General features: G+C 51.0%; 1 protein-coding gene across 1 annotated transcript in view; it reads left to right on the top strand.

Moving 5' to 3' along the window:
- The first annotated feature begins 8533 nt into the window (after nucleotides 1-8533).
- FAM167B (family with sequence similarity 167 member B) overlaps nucleotides 8534-22510 on the top strand; it is an 84632-nt gene continuing 70655 nt past the window's right edge. Inside the window, exon 1 of the mRNA XM_069622475.1 lies at nucleotides 8534-10976. Within this exon, the coding sequence (XP_069478576.1) occupies nucleotides 10098-10976 (879 nt within the window). The 5' untranslated portion in view covers nucleotides 8534-10097. The remainder of the gene's footprint in view (nucleotides 10977-22510) is intronic.

The raw sequence follows: 22510 nt of genomic DNA, 5'->3' as shown, positions 1-22510 counted from the left end.
ACTCTACGAAGTAGACGATCAATCCCCCTAGCAATATTGACAACTCTAGGCTCTACCGGTACGACTTATTTTCAGACAGAGGTGTATACCTCAACCCAGATGACACTCAAATATTAGTTAGGACGGGAGAGAAAAAGATAGGCAGGTCATGAAGTCAACACAGTTCAATCCTAGCGGATAAAATGCAAGGCAGGAAGGCAAGAATCACAATAGATTGTAAAGTGGGCCCACTCGGAGAGAGGCAAGGCGCGATGTCCCAAAAAGTCTCTAGTGGAGATGCATTCAAGTCTGTGTAGCAAATTGTTATCGGTAGATTGAACCAGTTCAGAACAACGAATGAAAAAAGCTTGGAGGCGTCCCAACGGAACGGAGAGGATTAAGACGCCTCGCTCGAACCGATCGAAATGGAAGCTAGGCGGACACGGTACCTTGTTTGTGGAGGGCAGCTCCGGCGGGGGCAGTTGTTCCTGGTGGTGGATGCACGTCAGGTCTTTGCCAAGAGTAGAGATGATCTCGTTGTCGAAGAAAATGAAGTCCGGTGCACCACCAGGGAAGAGACCAGCCGCGGAGTGCTCAGTCACAAGGCACCACCTTTTGGTCGCGGTACAGGGGTAGTGGCTATCCGGTCGCCGGGGTGCTCTGCACGGGCAATTTGCCCACTGCGTCCTGAGGCGAATAAAAAGCAAAGGGGACTGGTTGTTCCCACCAGCCAGGGGAAGAGACTCTCCGGCAGGGAGATCTCCTCTGTCGTCGGGAAGTGGTGAGTCGGTTCCGCAAGGCTCCACCGGAGGTGTCGTCGTGCAGGTCGGCTCAGCGTTACCCTCGTCGGATTCTTAGGTCCTGTGGCAACTTCTGAAGATCCAGTCCCAAAAACCCTGCTTTTATGCAGAAAACCCCCATTCATTCAGCCTAACTGTCAATCAACACATGCTAAGTGGTGAGCGGGAACGCTCACCACTTGGGCCAATCACTCCAGAGTGCGACCTGAGTTGGCAAGGCAACTCGGTCCAGGGTGCCTAAACCCCCTCCCACACCCCTGAGGTAACCCAGACAGAATGGCACCACTTTGGAGGGTCTCTGTACAGAGGCCCGCCAAAAGTGGAACAAAGGGCTCAACCTTTGGTTTAGGAGTCACAGAGATGAACACAGACGCCATTTTACAAACCGAGTTCTGGCAGAAAATACCATCCGATAAACTTATTTAAGATAAGTAGATCGGTGGTATGTGAGAGATTAACGAGAAAAAGTATCAATCTCCAACAATGGGACGAATCCCATAGGGTTATGCTCGGGGTCGAACATAACAAGTGGTTTCCACTGCCACCAGCCAAAACTAGACGAGGGGGGACGGGACAGTGCCCCCTCGAGTAACAGGGCTAGGAGTAATCGAATTACCCCTACTAGTACGTCCACAATAAGATGGTTTGTACTAGTCCTGTTAGTAAATTTAGGTCTAGTAAAGCCAATGGTGACTTTACATGCCCGGGGAGACAGTAGTCAGTCCCCGGGTATGGAGTCCATGGTGGGGGTCCGCTAGGACGCCCCAGTGTTACGGCACGTAGGGTGTGGTGTAACACACATAGAAAAACATATGAGACCCTATGGAGTAAAAGACCCCATAGCCCATCGAACACATTGACATCTCAAAGGAATTACACACACATACATGTCCAAGAGTGGGAGAAAAGAGTCTCACTCTTGGCAGGATGGAAAAAAATAAACTCCAGAAATCCAGCAAAGCTGCTGGGGGACTCACTAGGTTAGGAAATTCAGCCTAAACAGAGAATTCTCCCTAACAGCCGGGAAGGACCATATACGACTAACCTATGGGGAACATAGCACAGTGTAGAAATCATAGAATAATTATAATGAGAATTACATGAGGCTACAAGCCACAGGACGAGAGACGAGGGAATGCAGAACCAGGCTGCAAAGAACAGCAGGCCAGGCCTCACAGGCAAGGTCAGAGACAAGCAGCACATTCCAAACCTAAAACGACAAGAGGCTATCTGCAGAAAAAAAGAATAAATCCTCGAAAATTGGAAACTAGAGAGCTCGATTTCATGGTCCCCAATCACGTGATGCACCGAGCTAGACAATGGTCATTCCTCCGCGGTGGGAAGACGAACGGTTCTCAGCAATACAGACATGAAGTGAAACATGGAATCGTTAACAATGTTGCAACGCTGAGGGCACTCTCACAGGCAAAAATGTTAATACTAACGGTTACATTGGGAGCACATAGTCCTACTCATCACCTTGAGAAGGTGCACAGAGCGCTGAGAACAGAGCTGGCTCCCAGGACGGGGGAGATCATCTGCAACCAATCAGGGAACAGAAATCCAGGGTTGGATGGCAGAGGGCAAGGGCCAATGATAATCCTGCGACCCTGCAACAATGTAATAGATAGCTTCTTGGGGAAGGAGCAGGCCAGCCACCTTGCATGTGAGGATCCATGAAACAATATCTATAGGTGCAATCCATAGGTGATACCACCCCAATCACCCAACCAGGCAGACTCTTAGGCTTTTTTGCGAAGGGCCCGTGTTGTGTCGTCGATATGACACAGAATGGCCCGACACGGGTTTGGGAGTGGTGATTCTGGGAATTTTCGAATATCGTGTATGATCCCTGTCTGTTTGCTGAATAAACAACAGTTCTAACTTGCCCTTGGCTGAGTCCTTCGTTTGAATACTGGGGGAGGGCTGTTGGGCCCTGGGAGCTGAGACCGGGAGCCCTGGGAGCTGAGACTGTGAGCCCCGTGGTAACCCCCAGTCCTTTGGAATACCTAAGCCAACAAGTTGGTAGCAGAGGCATGGTTGGCAACGCTCATTTGTCATAAGCCACCTCTTCCGCCGCAGCGCCTGGAGGCTCACAGAAAACGAGCCCTACGGGGAGGTACAAAGGCCCTCAGGAGGAGCCCAGCAGATCATAAGGGTGACATGGAAGCTTTGGGGGAACCGGTGGCCGAACAGCGTCAGCCGATCATGGAGTGTAAGTATTGATGCAGCCACACAGCAATTGTGGGGGGTGGTAAAGTAATGTTGGGTGTGGGGTGGTACCAAGTATTGTTGAGCATCTTGTGAAGTATTCTTGAGTAGTGTTTAGTAGTGTTGAGTATTGTGAAGTAGGGAAAGGAGCGCAGCTAGATGTCATTTCTGTGGTTAGGGAACATTTGGTGTTGAGGGAAAAGGTTCTTGTGAATAACGTAGACTATTGACTTAAGGGCACGGGGGACGTAAGCTATCTGAATATATTGGATTTTCTGTGGATTGGGCATTTTAGCTCGCGTCATGGATGATGGTATCCCTGTGTAAAGGCGTAGCAAAGGGAGCTAGCCTAGATTGCGGAAGGTTTTCTTCTGGTTAAGTCTCGCAGAGGTGTTTTATCTGCAAGGCAACGCTCTAGGTACAGATTGAACATGAGAAATATTGCTACTGTAAAGAATATAGCCACCCGACAGAGAGGCACTGGTACTCTCCCATTAAGAGTTTAGCCATCTGACCTCGGGATGCTTCTACTGTCCCACGACCACACTGCCTCCAACCCTCTCTTCCTAAATATCTCCCTTCTCGAGCTCTCTGCTCATCCACCTCCAACTCTCTGAGGGTCAGAAGCTTCTCCAAGCAGAGAGTTGGGGGTAAATATATCTCCTCGGCTGGTGCCTCCCCCTGGAACACCCTCCCTGCCTCTCTCAAACTTGAGCAGAACCACCACCGGATCCGGAAGCAACTCAAGATCTTCCTCTTCGCTTCAGCTATCCCCCTTCTTCTCCCCTGCTGATGCACCAGACTGCTCAGTGCACTGGCCACCTGGCCACTCCCTTAACTTGGGCCAAGCTATGCTGCCTGTCCAGTTGCACCTGGTACTTCCTCTTGGCTCCCCCAGCACTTGTGGTCTGCATCTGTAACCCTACAGTCCCCTCTCTCTGCACGTATGAGCCACCTGTTGGCTGCACTTTCTGATCACCTGCACTGAGCCACCCCTGCTGCAATTTTGTTTAGTTACCTACATTTCATCATCCCCTAGCCCCCCTTGGCACTTCCCCCCTTCCCCTAACCTGCGCTTGCGCAATCTGAATGGCACAAGGCCTAGTAAGATTGTTGTTTCGTCCTCCCTCTGTTTCCCCCTCCTTGTCTTGTTACACCAAGAAACACTTGCGTACAGGCGCATTATTAATGCCATATCATATCATTAGTGGTATGGCTGCCCTACTGAGGAATTCTGCTGCTACTGTCCTATTAAAAGTATAGCAGCCTTGCTTAGAAGTGCTGCTATTGTCCATTTCAAACTATTTCTGCCCTTCTATGAAGTTGTGTTACTCTCTCATTAAGATTATAGCAGACTTTTGTGGTAAGTGCTGCTACTGTCCCATTATTATCATGGCTGTCCTATTGATGAGTGCTGCTACTGTCCTGTTAAGAGCATAGCAGCCTTGCTGGGAAGTGCTGATACTGTCTTGGTAAGAGTACAGCAGCCTTGCTGGGAAGTGCTGCTACTGTCCTGTTGTAAGCATTGCAGCCCATCTATGAAGCGCTGGCACGATCTCATGAAGAGTATAACAGCATGGCTGGGGAGTGCTGCTACTGTCCTGTTAAGAGTAGAGCAGTCTTGCTGGGAAGTGCTGCTACTGTCCTGGTATAAGTATTGCAGCCCTGAATTTCTGGCAATATCTCATTAAGAGTATAGCAGCTTTTCTGGGAAGTGCTGCTACTGTCCTGTTGTAAGTATTGCTGCCCATCTATGAGGCGCTGGCACGAGCTCATGAAGAGTATAACAGCATAGCTTAGGAGTGCTGCTACTGTCCTGTTAAGAGTAGAGCAGTCTTGCTGGGAAGTGCTGCTACCGTCCTGGTATAAATATTGCAGCCCTTCTATGAAGTGCTGGCACTATCTCAATAAGAGTATAGCAGCCTTGCTGGGAAGTGCTGCTACTGTCCTGTTATAAGTATTGCAGCCCTTCTATGAAGTGCTGGCACTATCTCATTAAGAGTATAGCAGCCTTGCTGGGAAGTGCTGGCATTGTACTATTAAGAGTATATCTGTCCTGCTGGCAAGTGTTGGTACTGCCCTGTTAAGAGTATAGCAGCCTTGCTGGCAAGTGCTGCTACTGCCCTATTAAGAGTATAGCAGCCTTGCTGGCAAGTGTTGCTATTGTCCTGTTAAGAGTATAGCAGCATTACTGGCAAGTGCTGCTACTGTTCTGTTAAGAGTATAGCAGCCTTGCTGGCAAGTGTTGCTACTGTCCTGTTAAGAGTAGAGCAGCCTTGCTGGAAAGTGTTGCTACTGTCCTGGTAAGAGTATAGCAGTCTTGCTGGGAAGTGCTGCTTCTGCCCTGTTAAGAGTATAGCAGCCTTGCTGGCAAGTGCTGCTATTGTCCTGCTAAGAGTATAGCAGAATTACTGGCAAGTGCTGCTACTGTTCTGTTAAGAATATAGCAGCCTTGCTGGCAAGTGTTGCTACTGTCCTTTTAAGAGTAGAGCAGCCTTGCTGACAAGGGTTGCTACTGTCCTGGTAAGAGTATAGCAGTCTTGCTGGGAAGTGCTGCTACTGCCCCGTTAAGAGTATAGCAGCCTTGCTGGCAAGTGCTGCTATTGTCCTGTTAAGAGTATAACAGCCTTGCTGGCAAGTGCTGCTATTGTCCTGTTAAGAGTATAACAGCCTTGCTGGCAAGTGTTGCTACTGCCCTGTTAAGAGTATAGCAGCCTTGCTGGCAAGTGCTGCTACTGCCCTATTAAGAGTATAGCAGCCTTGCTGGCAAGTGTTGCTATTGTCCTGTTAAGAGTATAGCAGCATTACTGGCAAGTGCTGCTACTGTTCTGTTAAGAGTATAGCAGCCTTGCTGGCAAGTGTTGCTACTGTCCTGTTAAGAGTAGAGCAGCCTTGCTGGAAAGTGTTGCTACTGTCCTGGTAAGAGTATAGCAGTCTTGCTGGGAAGTGCTGCTTCTGCCCTGTTAAGAGTATAGCAGCCTTGCTGGCAAGTGCTGCTATTGTCCTGCTAAGAGTATAGCAGAATTACTGGCAAGTGCTGCTACTGTTCTGTTAAGAGTATAACAGCCTTGCTGGCAAGTGTTGCTACTGTCCTTTTAAGAGTAGAGCAGCCTTGCTGACAAGTGTTGCTACTGTCCTGGTAAGAGTATAGCAGTCTTGCTGGGAAGTGCTGCTACTGCCCCGTTAAGAGTATAGCAGCCTTGCTGGCAAGTGCTGCTATTGTCCTGTTAAGAGTATAACAGCCTTGCTGGCAAGCACTGCTACTGTCCTGTTAAGAGTATAGCAGCCTTGCTGGCAAGTGTTGCTACTTTCCTGGTAAGAGTATAGCAGCCTTGCTGGGAAGTACTGCTACTGTTCTGTTAAGAGTATAGCACCCTTGCTGGCAAGTGTTGCTTCTGTCCTGTTAAGAGTGTAGCAGCCTTGCTGGGAAGTGCTGCTACTGTTCTGTTAAGAGTATAGCAGCCTTGCTGGCAAGTGTTGCTACTGTCCTGTTAAGAGTAGAGCAGCCTTGCTGGGAAGTGCTCCTACTTTCACGTTAAGAGTATAGCAGCCTTTCTGGGAAGTGTTGCAACTGTCCTGCTAAGAGTATAGCAGACTTGCTGGCAAGTGCTGCTACTGTCCTGGTGTAAGTATTGCAGCCCATCTATGAAGCGCTGGCACGATCTCATTAACAGTATAGCAGCATAGCTGGGGAGTGCTGCTACTGTCCTGTTAAGAGTAGAGCTGCCTTGCTGGGAAGTGCTGCTACTGACCTGTTAAGAGTATAGCAGCCTTTCTGGGAAGGGCTGCTACTGTCCTGGTATAAGTATATATATATTTTTTTTTTTTATTGAAATTTCAGCGCAGAAAACCTGTTGGGAAGCCAACAAGTCACCAAGCTTTTGTTACAACACATCGTCATATGTGCCTTGTTATCCATTACAGTGTAAACGAGTATAGCAGCATAGCTGGGAGTGCTGCTACTGTCCTGTTAAGAGCATAGCAGCCTTGCTGGCAAGTGCTGATACTGTCTTGATAAGAGTAAAGCGGGACTTGCTGGCAAGTGCTGCTACTGTCCTGGTGTAAGTATTGCATCCCTTCTATGAAGCGCTGGCACGATCTCATTAAGAGTATAGCAGCATAGCTGGGGAGTGCTGCTACTGTCCTGTTAAGAGTAGAGCAGCCTTGCTGGGAAGTGCTGCTACTGTCGTGTTGTAAGAATTGAAGCCCATCTATGAAGCGCGGGCACGATCTTATTAAGAGTATAGCAGCATAGCTGGGGAGTGCTGCTACTGTCCTGTTAAGAGTAGAGCAGCCTTGCTGGGAAGTGCTGCTACTGTCCTGTTAAGAGTATAGCAGCCTTTCTGGGAAGTGCTGCTACTGTCCTAGTATAAGTATTGCAGCCCATCTATGAAGCGTGGGCACGATCTCATTAAGAGTATAGCAGCATAGCTGGGAGTGCTGCTACTGTCCTGTTAAGAGCATAGCAGCCTTGCTGGCAAGTGCTGATACTGTCCTGGTAAGAGTACAGCGGGACTTGCTGGCAAGTGCTTCTACTGTCATGGTATAAGTATTGCAGCCCTTCTATGAACCGCGGGCACGATGTCATTAAGAGTATAGCAGCATAGCTGGGAGTGCTGCTACTGTGCCGCTCAGAGGATGTCCTGCTGAGCGTTGCACTCTTGCTGGGGAGTGCTGCTGTCGTGCCGCTTACGTTGCAGCGGCCCACAGGCGAGTGCTAGCACTCTCCTGGCAGGTACGAGTATTGCAGCCTTCTATGAAGCGCAGGCACGATCTCATTAAGAGTATAGCAGCCTTGCTGGGAAGTGCTGCTACTGTCCTGTTGTAAGTATTGAAGCCCATCTATGAAGCGCGGGCACGATCTCATTAAGAGTATAGCAGCATAGCTGGGGAGTGCTGCTACTGTCCTGTTAAGAGTAGAGCAGCCTTGCTGGGAAGTGCTGCTACTGTCCTCTTAAGAGTATAGCAGCCTTTCTGGGAAGTGCTGCTACTGTCCTGGTATAAGTATTGCAGCCCTTCTATGAAGCGGGGGCACAATCTCATTAAGAGTATAGCAGCATAGCTGGGAGTGCTGCTACTGTCCTGTTAAGAGCATAGCAGCCTTGCTGGCAAGTGCTGATACTGTCCTGGTAAGAGTACAGCGGGACTTGCTGGCAAGTGCTGCTACTGTCCTTGTATAAGTATTGCAGCCCTTCTATGAAGCGCGGGCACGATGTCATTAAGAGTATAGCAGCATAGCCGGGAGTGCTGCTACTGCGCCGCTCAGAGGATGTCCTGCTGAGCGTTGCACTCTTGCTGGGGAGTGCTGCTGTCGTGCCGCTTACGTTGCAGCGGCCCGCAGGCGAGTGCTAGCACTCTCCAGGCAGGTACGAGTATTGCCGTCCTTCTGTGAAGCGCTGGCACTCGCCCATTAAAGGTGCAGCGGCTGAGAAGGAAGTGGCTGTTCTGTATTTGAAAAGAAAGTCCGTGCTGCCACTGCACGCATGGCCCAGGGTGTGGCTGGCAGTGCCCCGACCTTTGACCTCGGCTTTGGGCGCGACATGTCTGATATTGTCATCCTTTTCCGTGCATCTGTTGTAAAGGGGGAGGAGCCGGGTCGGGACGCAAATGACTTCCCTTTTGGACAAACATCTCGTGCGCTCGGGAGTTCGCGGACGCGGGAGCTGGGCGGCAGCTGTGCGGGTGCAAGTTCGCGGACGCGGGAGCTGGGCGGCAGCCGGGGCTTCCAGGGCTCTGACGGCAGGCAGATCCCTGCGGGTAGATACTCAGCTGCTTGCAGTGCTCGTGAGAGGCACGTGCCCACTGGAGGATCCGGCAAACACCAGCAGCTCCCTGCAGTTTACGTGTAATCACCGTGCGCGACCACCATGGATCCCCACAGATCACCAGGGACCGTTTGAGACCACCAGCTTCCTTCGGCCCACATCATCAGCGGCGCCTGATTAATCACCCGGGGATTTGCTCGGTCACCAGTGATCACCAGGCCTTCCTACAGATCCCGTGTGGACCCTATGATCCCCAAACAGCAGGTCCCGGTGTGGCTGAAAAGGACAACTCATGCTGGGCACCAGAATACACAGCCACCACCTGACGCTTCACAAGTGCACACACTCATTCCTCGTGCACTGGGTCGGTCACAAACCAACTTCCAACAGCACACTCAGGTGTGCACAGACTCTCGAATAGACCCGTGTGTGCACGTATGTTCTCACACATCCATGCACAGTCCCTCTCTTGCACTGAGCCGTGCACCCCACCTCTCACACACTGATCTGTGCATTTACCCTCTCACACTCCCTCCTCTTCTGACCCTCTGGCCGGCTCACACATGCACACTCACTGACCCAGTAACCCACTGGCACACTCACTTGTGCACTCACCCTCCGCACACGTGCACTAAAGCGCAGGCACTTGCCGTCTGACTCACTCGTACTTACTTGTGCGCTGGCCTTCTTGCACACTCGCTCGTGCACTGACTCTCTCACACACTAGTGCATGGATCCTTTCTCGCACTCCCTTTTGTCTGGTTCTCTCAAGCACACACTCGATCACTAACCGTCTAACACAGTTACTTGCTTATTGACCCTGCCGCACACTCACCCATACACCAACCCTCGGACACAATTGTGCATTGACCCTCGTGCACACTCATACACTAACACTCTGGTACACTCACTTGTGAATTTACTCTCTCGCACACTCAATTCTACACTTGCTCTCTCACACACGGACTCCTCCACTAACCTTCTCTCACACTCACTCGTTCACCGACCGCCCTGCACACTCGCTTATGCACTGACTCTCTCACACACTAGTGCATGGATCCACTCTCAAACTCCATTCTGCACTGACTTTCTCACACACTGAGAGACTCACGAGTGCACGAAAACCCTCGCACACTTACTGGTCCACTAACCCTCTAGCACACTCACTCATACACTACCCTCTGGTACGCTTACTTGTGCACTGGCCCTCTTGCACACTCACGCATACACTAACGCATGGATCCTCTCCCATACTCCCTGGGGCGCTGATACTCTCACACACCCAAGTGTGCACTGCCCCCTTCCCCCCCCCCCCCACACACACACTCAGGGCCCGCTCAGGATGTCTCTGGATGGGTGGAAGTTTAAGGAGTTGGGGGAAGGCGACTCCGGCTGTGAGGACGATGACCTGGACTCAGTCAAGGCCCTGACAGCCAAGCTGAAGTTGCAGACCCGCCGGCCCTCCTACCTGGAGTGGAAGGACCAGGTGCAGAAGCAGGGCTGGAGCAACCCCGAGAGCGCGCCAGGTCACAAGTGCGTCGGCAGGGTGCGCCAGGAGGGGGCCGCCAGTCCCCCCAGAAGGAGGCCCAAGTGGCCACCGGTGCATGAGGAGGAGCGGGGGAATCTATCCAGGAGTGACCCCAAGAGGGCGCCAGTGCAAAGGCAGGAGGGGGTCACGCTGGCCAGGAGGGCACCAGTGCACGAGGGGGAGGACGGCCGCTCCCCCAGGAAGGACCCCAAGAGCGCACCAGAGAGCGAACAGGGCAAAGGCCCCTCCTGGAAGGGCCCCCACAGGGCACCAGCGAGCGACCAGGGCAAAGGCCCCTCCTGGAAGGGCCCCCACAGGGCACCAGCGAGCGACCAGGGCAAAGGCCCCTCCTGGGAGGGCCCCCACAGGGTACCAGACAGCGAACAGGGCAAAGGCCCCTCCTGGAAGGGCCCACACAGGGCACCAGACAGCGAACAGGGTAAAGGCCCCTCCTGCAAGGGCCCCCACAGGGCACCAGACAGCGAACAGGGCAAAGGCCCATCCTGGAAGGGTCCCCAGAGTGCCCCAGTGCCCGTGAAGGAGGACACAGTGTCGCCCTGCAACGAGCCTGGGCGAGTGCCAGAGGAGGAGGGCACCCGCCACACCCCCACCGCGATTGAGGACGTGCCCCTGAAGAACTCCCTGGGCTTTGCAACCCTGGGCCAGGTCCTGGAGTGGCTCCGGCAAGAACTGGTGAGTCTGACACCCCATCCCGAGTGGCTGGAAAGCTGAGAGTCACGTGACTTCCTCCCTCACCCGCATACCCTCTCCTTTCCCTGCCCCTTCCCCCTTCGGTGGACTGGCAGTGCTTTGAAACGGCCTTTAACACGCAAGAGCTCTATACGAGCTGGTAAGATGACACGCCTGCCTGGCCCGGGTGCTAAGAGGTCCTCTTCTGGGCTTCTATAGAATGATTGGGAGAGCCACAGCCATAAGAGGGAGGGGGAGAAGGGGGTGGTAGGGGAAAGGAAGAGTGAGAGAGGGTGAACGAGAGAGAAGGGAGAAACATTGAGAGAGGGAAAGAGAGACAGAGAGGGGGCTAGGGGGAGATAGGGGGAAGAAAGAGAGACAGAGAAAGGGGGCGATAGGGGGAGAGAGACAGACAGAGAGAAAAGGGGGGCATGGGGGAAGAAACAGAGAGAGACAGAGAGAGAGAGGGGGAGGGGGGAGAAGGGGGTGGTAGGGGAAAGAAAGAGAGAGAGAGGGTGAAAGAGAGAGAGGGAAGACACATTGAGAGAGGGAAAGATAGACAGAGAGGGGCCTAGGGGGAGATATGGGGAAGAAAGAGAGAGAGAGAGAGAGAGAGAGGGGTAGATAGGGGGGAGAGAGAGACAGACAGAGAGAAAAAGGGGGCATAGGGGAAGAAAGAGAGAGAGACAGCGAGAGAGAGGGAGAAAGAGAGAGAGGGGAGACACATTGAGAGAGAGAGAGAGACAGAGAGAGAGAGGGGTATGGGGAGATAGGGGGAAGAAAGAGAGAGAGAGACAGAGACAGAGAGAGGGGTAGATAGGGGGAGAGAGAGACAGACAGAGAAAAGGGGGGCATAGGGGAAGAAAGAGAGAGAGACAGCGAGTGAGAGAGGGAGAAAGAGAGAGAGGGGAGACGCATTGAGAGAGAGAGAGACAGAGAGAGAGGGGGGTAGGGGGAGATAGGGGGAAGAAAGAGAGAGAGAGACAGAGACAGAGAGAGGGGTGGATAGGGGGAGAGAGAGACAGACAGAGAGAAAAGGGGGGCATAGGGGAAGAAAGAGAGACAGAGACAGAGAAAGGGGGGCGATAGGGGGAGAGAGAGAGACAGACAGAGAGAAAAGGGGGGCATGGGGGAAGAAAGAGAGAGACAGAGAGAGAGAGGGGGGAGGGGGGAGAAGGGGGTGGTAGGGGAAAGAGAGAGAGAGGGTGAAAGAGAGAGAGGGGAGACACATTGAGAGAGGGAAAGAGAGACAGAGAGGGGCCTAGGGGGAGATAGGGGGAAGAAAGAGAGAGAGAGAGAGAGAGAGAGGGGTAGATAGGGGGGAGAGAGAGACAGACAGAGAGAAAAAGGGGGCATAGGGGAAGAAAGAGAGAGAGACAGCGAGAGAGAGGGAGAAAGAGAGAGAGGGGAGACACATTGAGAGAGAGAGAGAGACAGAGAGAGAGAGGGGTATGGGGAGATAGGGGGAAGAAAGAGAGAGAGAGACAGAGACAGAGAGAGGGGTAGATAGGGGGAGAGAGAGACAGACAGAGAAAAGGGGGGCATAGGGGAAGAAAGAGAGAGAGACAGCGAGTGAGAGAGGGAGAAAGAGAGAGAGGGGAGACGCATTGAGAGAGAGAGAGACAGAGAGAGAGGGGGGTAGGGGGAGATAGGGGGAAGAAAGAGAGAGAGAGACAGAGACAGAGAGAGGGGTGGATAGGGGGAGAGAGAGACAGACAGAGAGAAAAGGGGGGCATAGGGGAAGAAAGAGAGACAGAGACAGAGAAAGGGGGGCGATAGGGGGAGAGAGAGAGACAGACAGAGAGAAAAGGGGGGCATGGGGGAAGAAAGAGAGAGACAGAGAGAGAGAGGGGGGAGGGGGGAGAAGGGGGTGGTAGGGGAAAGAGAGAGAGAGGGTGAAAGAGAGAGAGGGGAGACACATTGAGAGAGGGAAAGAGAGACAGAGAGGGGCCTAGGGGGAGATAGGGGGAAGAAAGAGAGAGAGAGAGAGACAGAGACAGAGAAAGGGGGGCGATGGGGGGAGAGAGAGAGACAGACAGAGAGAAAAGGGGGGGCATGGGGGAAGAAAGAGAGAGAGACAGAGAGAGAGAGGGGGAGGGGGGAGAATGGGGTGGTAGGGGAAAGAAAGAGAGAGAGGGTGAAAGAGAGAGAGGTGGGTGGGGGAGATAGGGGGAAGAAAGAGAGAGAGACAGAGAGAGGGGTAGATAGGGGGAGAGAGACAGACAGACAGAGAGAAAAGGGGGGCATAGGGGAAGAAAGAGAGAGAGACAGCGAGAGAGAGAGGGAGAAAGAGAGAGAGGGGAGACGCATTGAGAGAGGGGAAGAGAGAGACAGAGAGAGAGAGTGGGGTAGGGGGAGATAGGAGGAAGAGAGAGAGAGAGACAGTGAGAGAGAGAGGGAGAAAGAGAGAGAGGGGAGACACATTGAGATAGGGAAAGAGAGAGACACAGAGAGAGGGGGATAGGAGGGGATAGGATGAAGAGAGAGAGAGACAGTGAGAGAGAGAGGGAGACAGAGAGAGGGGGTGGAGATAGGTGGAAGAGAGAGAGAGAGACAGCGAGAGAAAGAGGGGAGACACATTGCGAGAGGGAAAGAGAGAGAGATAGGAGAAAGAGAGCGGGGGCAGAAAGAGAGTGAGAGGGAGAGTGAGAGAGAGAGAGAGAGAGAAAGAGAGAGAGAGAGAGAGAGAGAGAGAGAGAAGGGGAGAGGAAACGAGAGAACATTAAAAATAGAGCGATAGAGAGGAGAAAGAGGGAGAAGGAGGAAGATAGAGAGAGTGAGGGAGAACGGGAGAGAAAGAGGGCGCGAGGGAGAGACAAAGAGAGAGTGAGAAGGAGGGAGGGAGAGAAAGAGAAAAGAGGGAGAGAAAGAGAGGGCGAAAGAGAGATAAAGAATCAAAGAGAAAGAGAGAGAGAGAGAGAGGAGGGGTTGAGGGGGCTAGAAGGGGAGAAATAAAGAGGTGGAGAAAGAGAGAGGAACAAGGGGATAGAGAACGAGAGAGAGAGATAATGAGAGAAAGAAAGAGATAGAGAGGAGAGAGAGTGAACAAGATAGATGAGTGAGTGAGAGAGTGAGAGATCGAGGGAGGGAGAGAACGGGAGAGAGAAAGAGAGAGGGAGGGAGAAGGAGAGAGAGAGACAGAGAGAGAGACGGGGAGAGAGAAAGTTAGGGAGAAGGAGAGAGAAAGGGGGAGATAGAGATATAAGGAAAGAAAGAGAGAGAGAAGGAGAGAGTGAAAGAGAGAGAGAAGCGGGTTGTGTGGTGCTGCGTCCCTGGGTTGTTCTGAGTGTGTTCAATGCTGTTGAAGGTAAGGTGACAAGTTGGGGTACATGCGTCATTCACCCTTCGCTCTCAGAACTGCTCAATATCCCCCCCCCCCCCCGATATTCAGCATCCCGAATGTGGGCAGGTGCACTGTTGCGCAGCGTGTGAGCAGAGTGATGACAGCACAGACTCACTCTGATCACCTGAACTTCATCATGAGTAAAGCTTCCCCCTGAATTTCAAGGGTTTTGTTATACAGTAGTTTCTTCAGGGCCCACTGGCCACTGGCCACGTTTCTCCAATAGGTTTCTTGATGGGGCCCACTAGCCGTGGCCTCTGTCCATGTTCCAGTAATAAGTTTCTTAATGGGGCCCACTCGTTGTGGCCAGTAGCCACTGTTCATGTTCCACCAATAGGTTTCTTAATGGGGCCCACTAGTCATGGCCTTCGGCTGTGGCCACTGTCCATGTTGCACCAATAGGTTTCTTAATGGGTCCCACTAGTCATGGCCAGTGGCCACTGTCCATGTTCCACCAATAGGTTTCTTAATGGGGCCCACTAGTCATGGCCAGTGGCCACTGTCCATGTTCCACGAATAGGTTTCTTAATGGGGCCCACTAGTCATGGCCAGGGGCCACTGTCCATGTTCCACGAATAGGTTTCTTAATGGGGCCCACTAGTCATGGCCAGTGACCACTGTCCATGTTGCACCAATAGGTTTCTTAATGAGGCCCACTAGACGTGGCCTTCGGCTGTGGCCTCTGTTTATATTCCACCAATAGGTTTCTTAATGGGCCCACTAGCCATGGACTTCGGCTGTGGCCACTGTCCATGTTCCACCAATAGGTTTCTTAATGGGGCCCACTAGTCATGGCCAGTAGCCAATGTCCATGTTCCACCAATAGGTTTCTTAATGGGACCACTAGTCATGGCCAGTGGCTACTGTCCATGTTCCACCAATAGGTTTATTAATGGGGCCCACTAGGCAAGGCCTTCGGCCATGACAACTGTCCACGTTACACCAATGGGTTTTTTAATGGGGCCCACTAGGCATGGCCTTCGGGCATCGCCATTGTCCACGTTCCACCAATAGGTTTCTTAATGGGGCCCACTAGCCGTGGCCTTCGGCCGTGGCCACTGTCCATGTTCCACCATTAGATTTCTTAATGGGGCCCACTAGCCATGGCCTTCGGCCATGGCCACTCTCCATGTTCCACCAATAGGTTTCTTAATGGGGCCCACTAGCCGTGGCCTTCGGCCGTGGCCACTGTCCATGTTCCACTAATAGGTTGCGTCTTCCTTTATAGTATCGGTTATCACACGGAATGCCCGCATTATTACCACTGTTCATGTTGCACGAGTAGGTTTCTTAATGGGGCCCACTAGCCATGGCCTTCGGCCATTGTCTCAGAAGTGGAGTGGTAATCAAAAGAGGTCCTGGAAACTATTTTTAAAGTGGACCCTTACTACCCATTTTCAGCAAGCCCAACCCTTTTCTTCTGAGAAATGAAGGAATAAAATAGGTTACCACTCAGAAGAGGCCCAGGGTGCAGAGGCCCACCAGAAAATCTCCAGAGATCCCTATAGGCCAGTCCACACTGCGTGGCCGCTGTACGTGTTACACCAATAGGTTTGTTTGTTTGTTTGTTTGTTTGTTTGTTTGTTTATGACTTATAATGCGCATCATACCCTAGGGCAACAGGGCGCAGTGGTTACACGTATATGCGAGGCTTAGTTGCACACAGTAAAATACAGGATACATTCAAATAGTACATATATACTTAGTAATTTACAGATTACCTATCGTTAAATTTCAGCCAGGTGATAGTGTTGGATCTGAATTTGTGGTAGGTTTGGTCTATTCTTAAACTGGGAGGCAGCGTGTTCCAGAGCTTGGCTGCTTTTACAGGGAAACTATTACCTCCGATGGTAGATCATTTATATTTTGGTATGGATAGTTAGTCTGTATTGGCAGATCTTATCGGTCTTGTAGCCTACTGCTTATGAAATCTTTCTGCAAGGTAGATCGGTGCAGCATTGTTGAGGGATTTGTGAGTTAGCGATAGGGTCTTTAGTAGTACTTTGTCGAAAGTTGGGAGCAAATTGTTCTGGGGACTAGTTTCTGAGATGTGGTCTCTTCTGGATATACCAAGGGCCACTCTAAGTGCATTGTTTTGAAGAGTTTGGATTCTTTTGATGGTGGCTTTGGAAGATCCTAGATAAAGGGCATTACAGTAGTCCCGGCGTGATAGGATGAGGGCTCTGGCTAGGGTGATGCAGCTGCTGTCGGAGAAGAATGGCTTGCCAGTGCGTATCAATTTACACGTGCAGCCAGTGGAAGATGCCAGCGAATTGACCTGTTTAGTGAATGATAGATTCGAGTCAAGGTAAAAACTAAGAGTTTTCACCTCGTGTTCCACTTTTATGATGTTACCATCGATTATGAATGATGAGTAAATGGAGCCCAATTTTTTTAGGTTAGATGGGGTGCCCAGAATGATGAGTTCTGTTTTATCATTATTCAGGCATAGACCATGCGTGGCCATCCATGTCTGGATGATGATATACACTCTGTTCACCAAGGCCAAATCCTTTTCATAATTCCCAGAAAGCGGGAGGAGGATCTGGGTATCATCTGCATAGTTAGTGTAGGTGATACCGAGATGGTCCAGAACATCGAAAAGGGGCTTGGTAAAAATATTGTAGAGTGTAGGTGAGACGCAAGAACCCTGGGGTACACCGCAGGTAATAGGTGTAGGGTCTGCAGATGCTAACGGCGAGAAGACCCTCATTGTTCTGCCGTTTAGGAATGATCTTATCCAGATAATGGCTTCATCAGAGAAGTGTGCTGCTGTGTTTAGATGGTTGCAGAGGATGTTGTGGTCGACTAGACCGAACGCCGCAGAGAGGTCTAAGAGGAGGAGCAGTGCTGATTTGCCTTTGTCTTTAAACTCGTCAATTTGAGTCTTTAGATCAATAAGAGCGGTTTCTGTGCCATGGTGGGGATGGAAGCCTGATTGTCTGGCTCCTAACAGGTGATGTTGTTCTAGGTGTTTTTGAATTTGAAGGTACGCTACCTTATCCAAATATTTAGAAGGAAGGGCACAGTGGTGACAGGTCTATAATTAGTTGGTGTCGCTGGGTCAAGAGTCGGTTTTTTTAAGAGTGGGAGTACCCATGATTGTTTGAGGTTGGTGGGAATGGTGCCAGTGGTGAAGGACGCATTGATTAGTTTGGTGATGAATGGGGATAAGTCACGGGCAGCATCCTTGATAAGCTGCGCCGGGCATAGGTCTCCCTGACAATTCAAAGGTTTAAGGGAGAGAATAGTACGTTCCACTTCAATAGTAGACTTTGGTAAAGTAGAAGCGCGTGGAATCATCTGTGGTAGTCTTATGTGTCGTGTTCGAGATAGGGGGATCTTTTAAGGCTATTCTCTTGCATGAGATTTTTTTCTGTAAGGTGGCAATTTTGTTGGCTAAGGCGTTTTGAATATTTTCACACCATATTTTGTCTTTCGTACAGGTCTCCGGTAGTGCTATTGGGGTCTCTATTTCTTTGAGAATTGTGAAGAGTTCCTTTGTATTGGATTTGGCATTTATATGTGTGTCAAATGATTTGCGTTTTGCTAGACAAATTTCCTTTTTGTATAGGGAGGACAATTTGGTAAGTTTAAGCTTGTTGGCTTCAGAGGGGTGTTTAGCCCAGGTGGCTTTGCAGTTTCTTTTTTGTAATCTTCAGTTTTTTAAGAAAGGTGTGTACCATTTATTTAGATGAGTTTTCTGCTTGCTTGGTCTTCGTCTCGCTGGAGCGATCTGGTCCAAGGAGGTGGTCATAATTTCATTATATTCTTCGACCAAGCTCTCAGGGTCCATGTTGTTAGGGAGTGAGTTGAGAGTAGGAAGAAGAAACGGGATAAGCCTATCCATGGTAATGCTCTTTTTATTTCTGTTTAGGGTGGGTAGGGCCCTGGGAGCCAAAGTAGGTGGAGGTCTAATAGTGGAGAGCGTGATGGACACACAGAGGTGTTCTGTCCAAGCTAGTTGAGAGACCGACAGGATATTGGCCTGGCAGTTATAGTCTGCCACCCAGTCGAGTATTCTGCCTTTATTATGGGTAGCGGCGATACATCTTTGGGTAAATTCAAGTTCGGATAAGGTATTGGCGGTGGTTGTGGCAAGTTGGTCTGATAGGTTATTGAAGCCCATATTCAAGTCTCCAAGTAGAAGTACTTGAGAGGAACTTTTAAGGTTGTTGGTAAGGATAGAGTTCAAGTCATCCACAAAGGTTCCAGGAGGGCCTGGGGGACGGTACACCAGGTGGATGTTCAGGGTTTGGGCGTTGCTTAACGGGACTTTGACTGAGAGTATTTTGCATGAATGGATACCTATCTGTGTAGCTAGTCTCATGGAGAGGCCACTTTTATAGATGATAGCGATGCCTCCTCCTCTGGAGTTAGGTCTATCGTGTCTCAGGATAGAAAAGCCTGCAGGGGCTGCTACGTGATCATGGGGCCTGCAGCGGGATGTAGCCTTATCTCGGTGATAGCGTGGAAGTCGAAGTCATCTTTCAGAATCAGGTCAGCTATTTCTGTAGTGTGTGCTACCATAGATCTGGAGTTTAGTAGAGCTCCTTTTAGCTGAGGGCTCGTAGTAGTGAGTGTAGTTAGTGGGCGTGTTAGTTGTGGTTTAGGTTTGCGATGCTTGGTTTGGCTTTTTCTTGGGTACTTGGCGCTGCAGCTAGGGGCTAAAGGCGGGCTAGGAGTCCTAGATTGTAGGAGGGTGTTTAACGATCTAGTGAGTGGCTCAAAGAGTTTTGCTTGTCTCGCTATAAGGGGTTGGTTTCTATCCTTGGTTGGGCAAGGCTTGCAAGGGAGGTAGTTTATGGCAGCTGCCATGTCCATTGGTGATGTGGTACTTAGAATAAATGAGGTCAGGGGAGACAATGACCTGTTAGCGGGAGTGGTAGGTATCATAATGTGGAGCGTAGTGCCTATGGTAAGGATTATCGCATAGAGGCTCAGGCTGGCTACTAAGGGGGGGGCATACTGATGCTTAGTGCCGTCATGAGCTAGGTGTTAGCATATGGCTGAATACCGCGATGGTGTAGTGGGAAGTGGTAGGGTAGTGGGCAGTGGTAATGCTTAGTGGCGCTGACTCGAGAGACTATAGGTTCAGTATCCAAAATATTCCTGATTCAATGTATGTTATACGGGCTATAATGCAAATTCGAGTCAGTGGTTAACCTAGAGGCAGTTCAGGTTAGTGGTGCATCTAAATTCGAGTTGCGCTAAAAAGCCATAGAATACAGTGTTCGGAAATCAATAGTGTGCCTGAGAACAGTGCAGGTCGATGGATCACCTGGATTCGAATTTGGTGAGAGGCCTCAAAACCATTGAGATGCAGTGAACAGGCAATAGTGGTGCACCTGAGGAAAATGTAAGACAATAGTTTGCCTAGATTCGGTTTTAGCTGAAGAGCCTTAGAACCCTTGGAGTATAGTGTGCAGGCAGCTGTGATACCCAGAAGTCAAGTCAGTACATGGGCTCTGGATTATCTGGTTTCACAGTTGGCTATATATGCTAAAGTGCAACGCGGTCGGGCATGAACCGCTGGCAGTGGGTCAGGAGTTACAATCATGCAGAATCTAAAGCATAGCTAGATTGTAAGAGTACGTCTTTAAGTAGGTGCAAATCAGGCACGGCGGTAGTGGGCGAGGTCAGGTAATAGATGTGTAGATTTGAATACGTCATGCGCTGTAGCGACGCTAGTATATTTAGACCACAATAGTGGCGACACGTGGGATGAAACAATGGTAGCGCCGAGTTACCTCCCCGCAGGTGAATTTTCCCTCCCCACCCATCTCCCTATCACTCTTTGTTTCGTATGACACACTTTTATTCCTGATCGCGTCTTCCTTTATCTCACAGAATGCACGCACTATGACCACTGTACATGTTGCACAAATAGGTTTTTTAATGGGGCCCAGTAGACATGGCCTTCGGCTGTGGCCACTGTCCAAGTTCCACCAACAGGTTTCTTAATGGGGCCCACTAGTCATGGCCCGTAGCCACTGTCCATGTTCAACCAATAGGTTTCTTAATGGGGGCCACTAGTCATGGCCTTCGGCTGTGGCCACTGTCCATGCTCCACCAACAGGTTTCTTAATGGGGCCCAGTAGCCATGGCCTTCGACTGTGGCCACTGTCCAAGTTCCATCAACAGGTTTCTTAATGGGGCCCACTAGTCATGGCCTGTAGCCACTGTCCATGTTCAATCAATAGGTTTCATAATGTGGCCCACTAGTCATGGCCTTCGGCTGTGGCCACTGTCTAAGTTCCACCAATAGGTTTCTTAATGGGGCCCACTAGTCATGGCCCGTAGTCACTGTCCATGTTCCACCAATAGGTTTCTCAATGGGGCCCACTAGTCATGGCCAGAGGCCACTGTCCATGTTCCACCAATAGGTTTCTTAATGGGGCCCACTAGTCATGGCCTTCGGCTGTGGCCACTGTACATGTTGCACTAATAGGTTTCTTAATGGGGCCCAGTAGCCATGGCCTTCGGCTGTGGCCACTGTCCATGCTCCACCAACAGGTTTCTTAATGGGGCCCAGTAGCAATGTCCTTTGGCTGTGGCCACTGTCCATGTTCCACCAACAGGTTTCATAATGTGGCCCACTAGTCATGGCCTTCGGTTGTGGCCACTGTCCAAGTTCCACCAAAAGGTTTCTTAATGGGGCCCACTAGTCATGGCCCGTAGCCACTGTCCATGTTCCACCAATAGGTTTCTTAATGGGGCCCACTAGTCATGGCCCGTAGCCACTGTCCAAGTTCCACCAACAGGTTTCTTAATGGGGCCCACTAGTCATGGCCCGTAGCCACTGTCCATGTTCAACTAATAGGTTTCTTAATGGGGGCCACTAGTCATGGCCTTTGGCTGTGGCCACTGTCCTTGCTCCACCAACAGGTTTCTTAATGGGACCCAGTAGCCATGGCCTTCGGCTGTGGCCACTGTCCAAGTTCCACCAACAGGTTTCTTAATGGGGCCCACTAGTCATGGCCCGTAGCCACTGTCCATGTTCAACCAACAGGTTTCTTAATGGGGCCCAGTAGCCATGGCCTTCGGCTGTGGCCACTGTCCATGTTCCACCAACAGGCTTCATAATGTGGCCCACTAGTCATGGCCTTCGGCTGTGGCCACTGTCCAAATTCCACCAATAGGTTTCTTAATGGGGCCCACTAGTCATGGCCCGTAGCCAGTGTCCATGTTCCACCAATAGGTTTCTTAATGGGGCCCACTAGTGATGGCCAGAGGCCACTGTCCATGTTCCACCAATAGGTTTCTTAATGGGGCCCACTAGTTATGGCCTTCGGCTGTGGCCACAGTACATGTTCCACCAATAGGTTTCTTAATGGGGCCCACTAGTCATGGCCAGAGGCCACTGTCCATGTTCCACCAATAGGTTTCTTAATGGGGCCCAGTAGCCATGGCCTTCGGCTGTGGCCACTGTCCATGCTCCACCAACAGGTTTCTTAATGGGGCCCAGTAGACATGGCCAGAGGCTGTGGCCACTGTCCAAGTTCCACCAACAGGTTTCTTAATGGGGCCCACTAGTCATGGCCCGTAGCCACTGTCCATGTTCAACCAACAGGTTTCTTAATGGGGCCCAGTAGCCATGGCCTTCGGCTGTGGCCACTGTCCATGTTCCACCAACAGGTTTCATAATGTGGCCCACTAGTCATGGCCTTCGGCTGTGGCCACTGTCCAAATTCCACCAATAGGTTTCTTAATGGGGCCCACTAGTCATGGCCCGTAGCCACTGTCCATGTTCCACCAATAGGTTTCTTAATGGGGCCCACTAGTCATGGCCAGAGGCCACTGTCCATGTTCCACCAATAGGTTTCTTAATGGGGCCCACTAGTCATGGCCTTCGGCTGTGGCCACTGTACATGTTCCACCAATAGGTTTCTTAATGGGGCCCACTAGTCATGGCCAGAGGCCACTGTCCATGTTCCACCAATAGGTTTCTTAATGGGGCCCAGTAGTCATGGCCTTCGGCTGTGGCCACTGTTCATGCTCCACCAACAGGTTTCTTAATGGGGCCCAGTAGCCATGGCCTTCGGCTGTGGTCACTGTCCAAGTTCCACCAACAGGTTTCTTAATGGGGCCCACTAGTCATGGCCCGTAGCCACTGTCCATGTTCAACCAATAGGTTTCTTAATGGGGCCCAGTAGCCATGGCCTTCGGCTGTGGCCACTGTCCATGTTCCACC

Source organism: Ambystoma mexicanum, chromosome 11 (assembly GCF_040938575.1).
Source record: "Ambystoma mexicanum isolate Mex_15411 chromosome 11, UKY_AmexF1_1, whole genome shotgun sequence".
In the NCBI taxonomy this organism is placed as follows: domain Eukaryota; kingdom Metazoa; phylum Chordata; class Amphibia; order Caudata; family Ambystomatidae; genus Ambystoma; species Ambystoma mexicanum.
The sequence above is the reverse complement of the archived record's forward strand: the minus strand, read 5'-3'. Positions and strand labels throughout refer to the sequence as shown.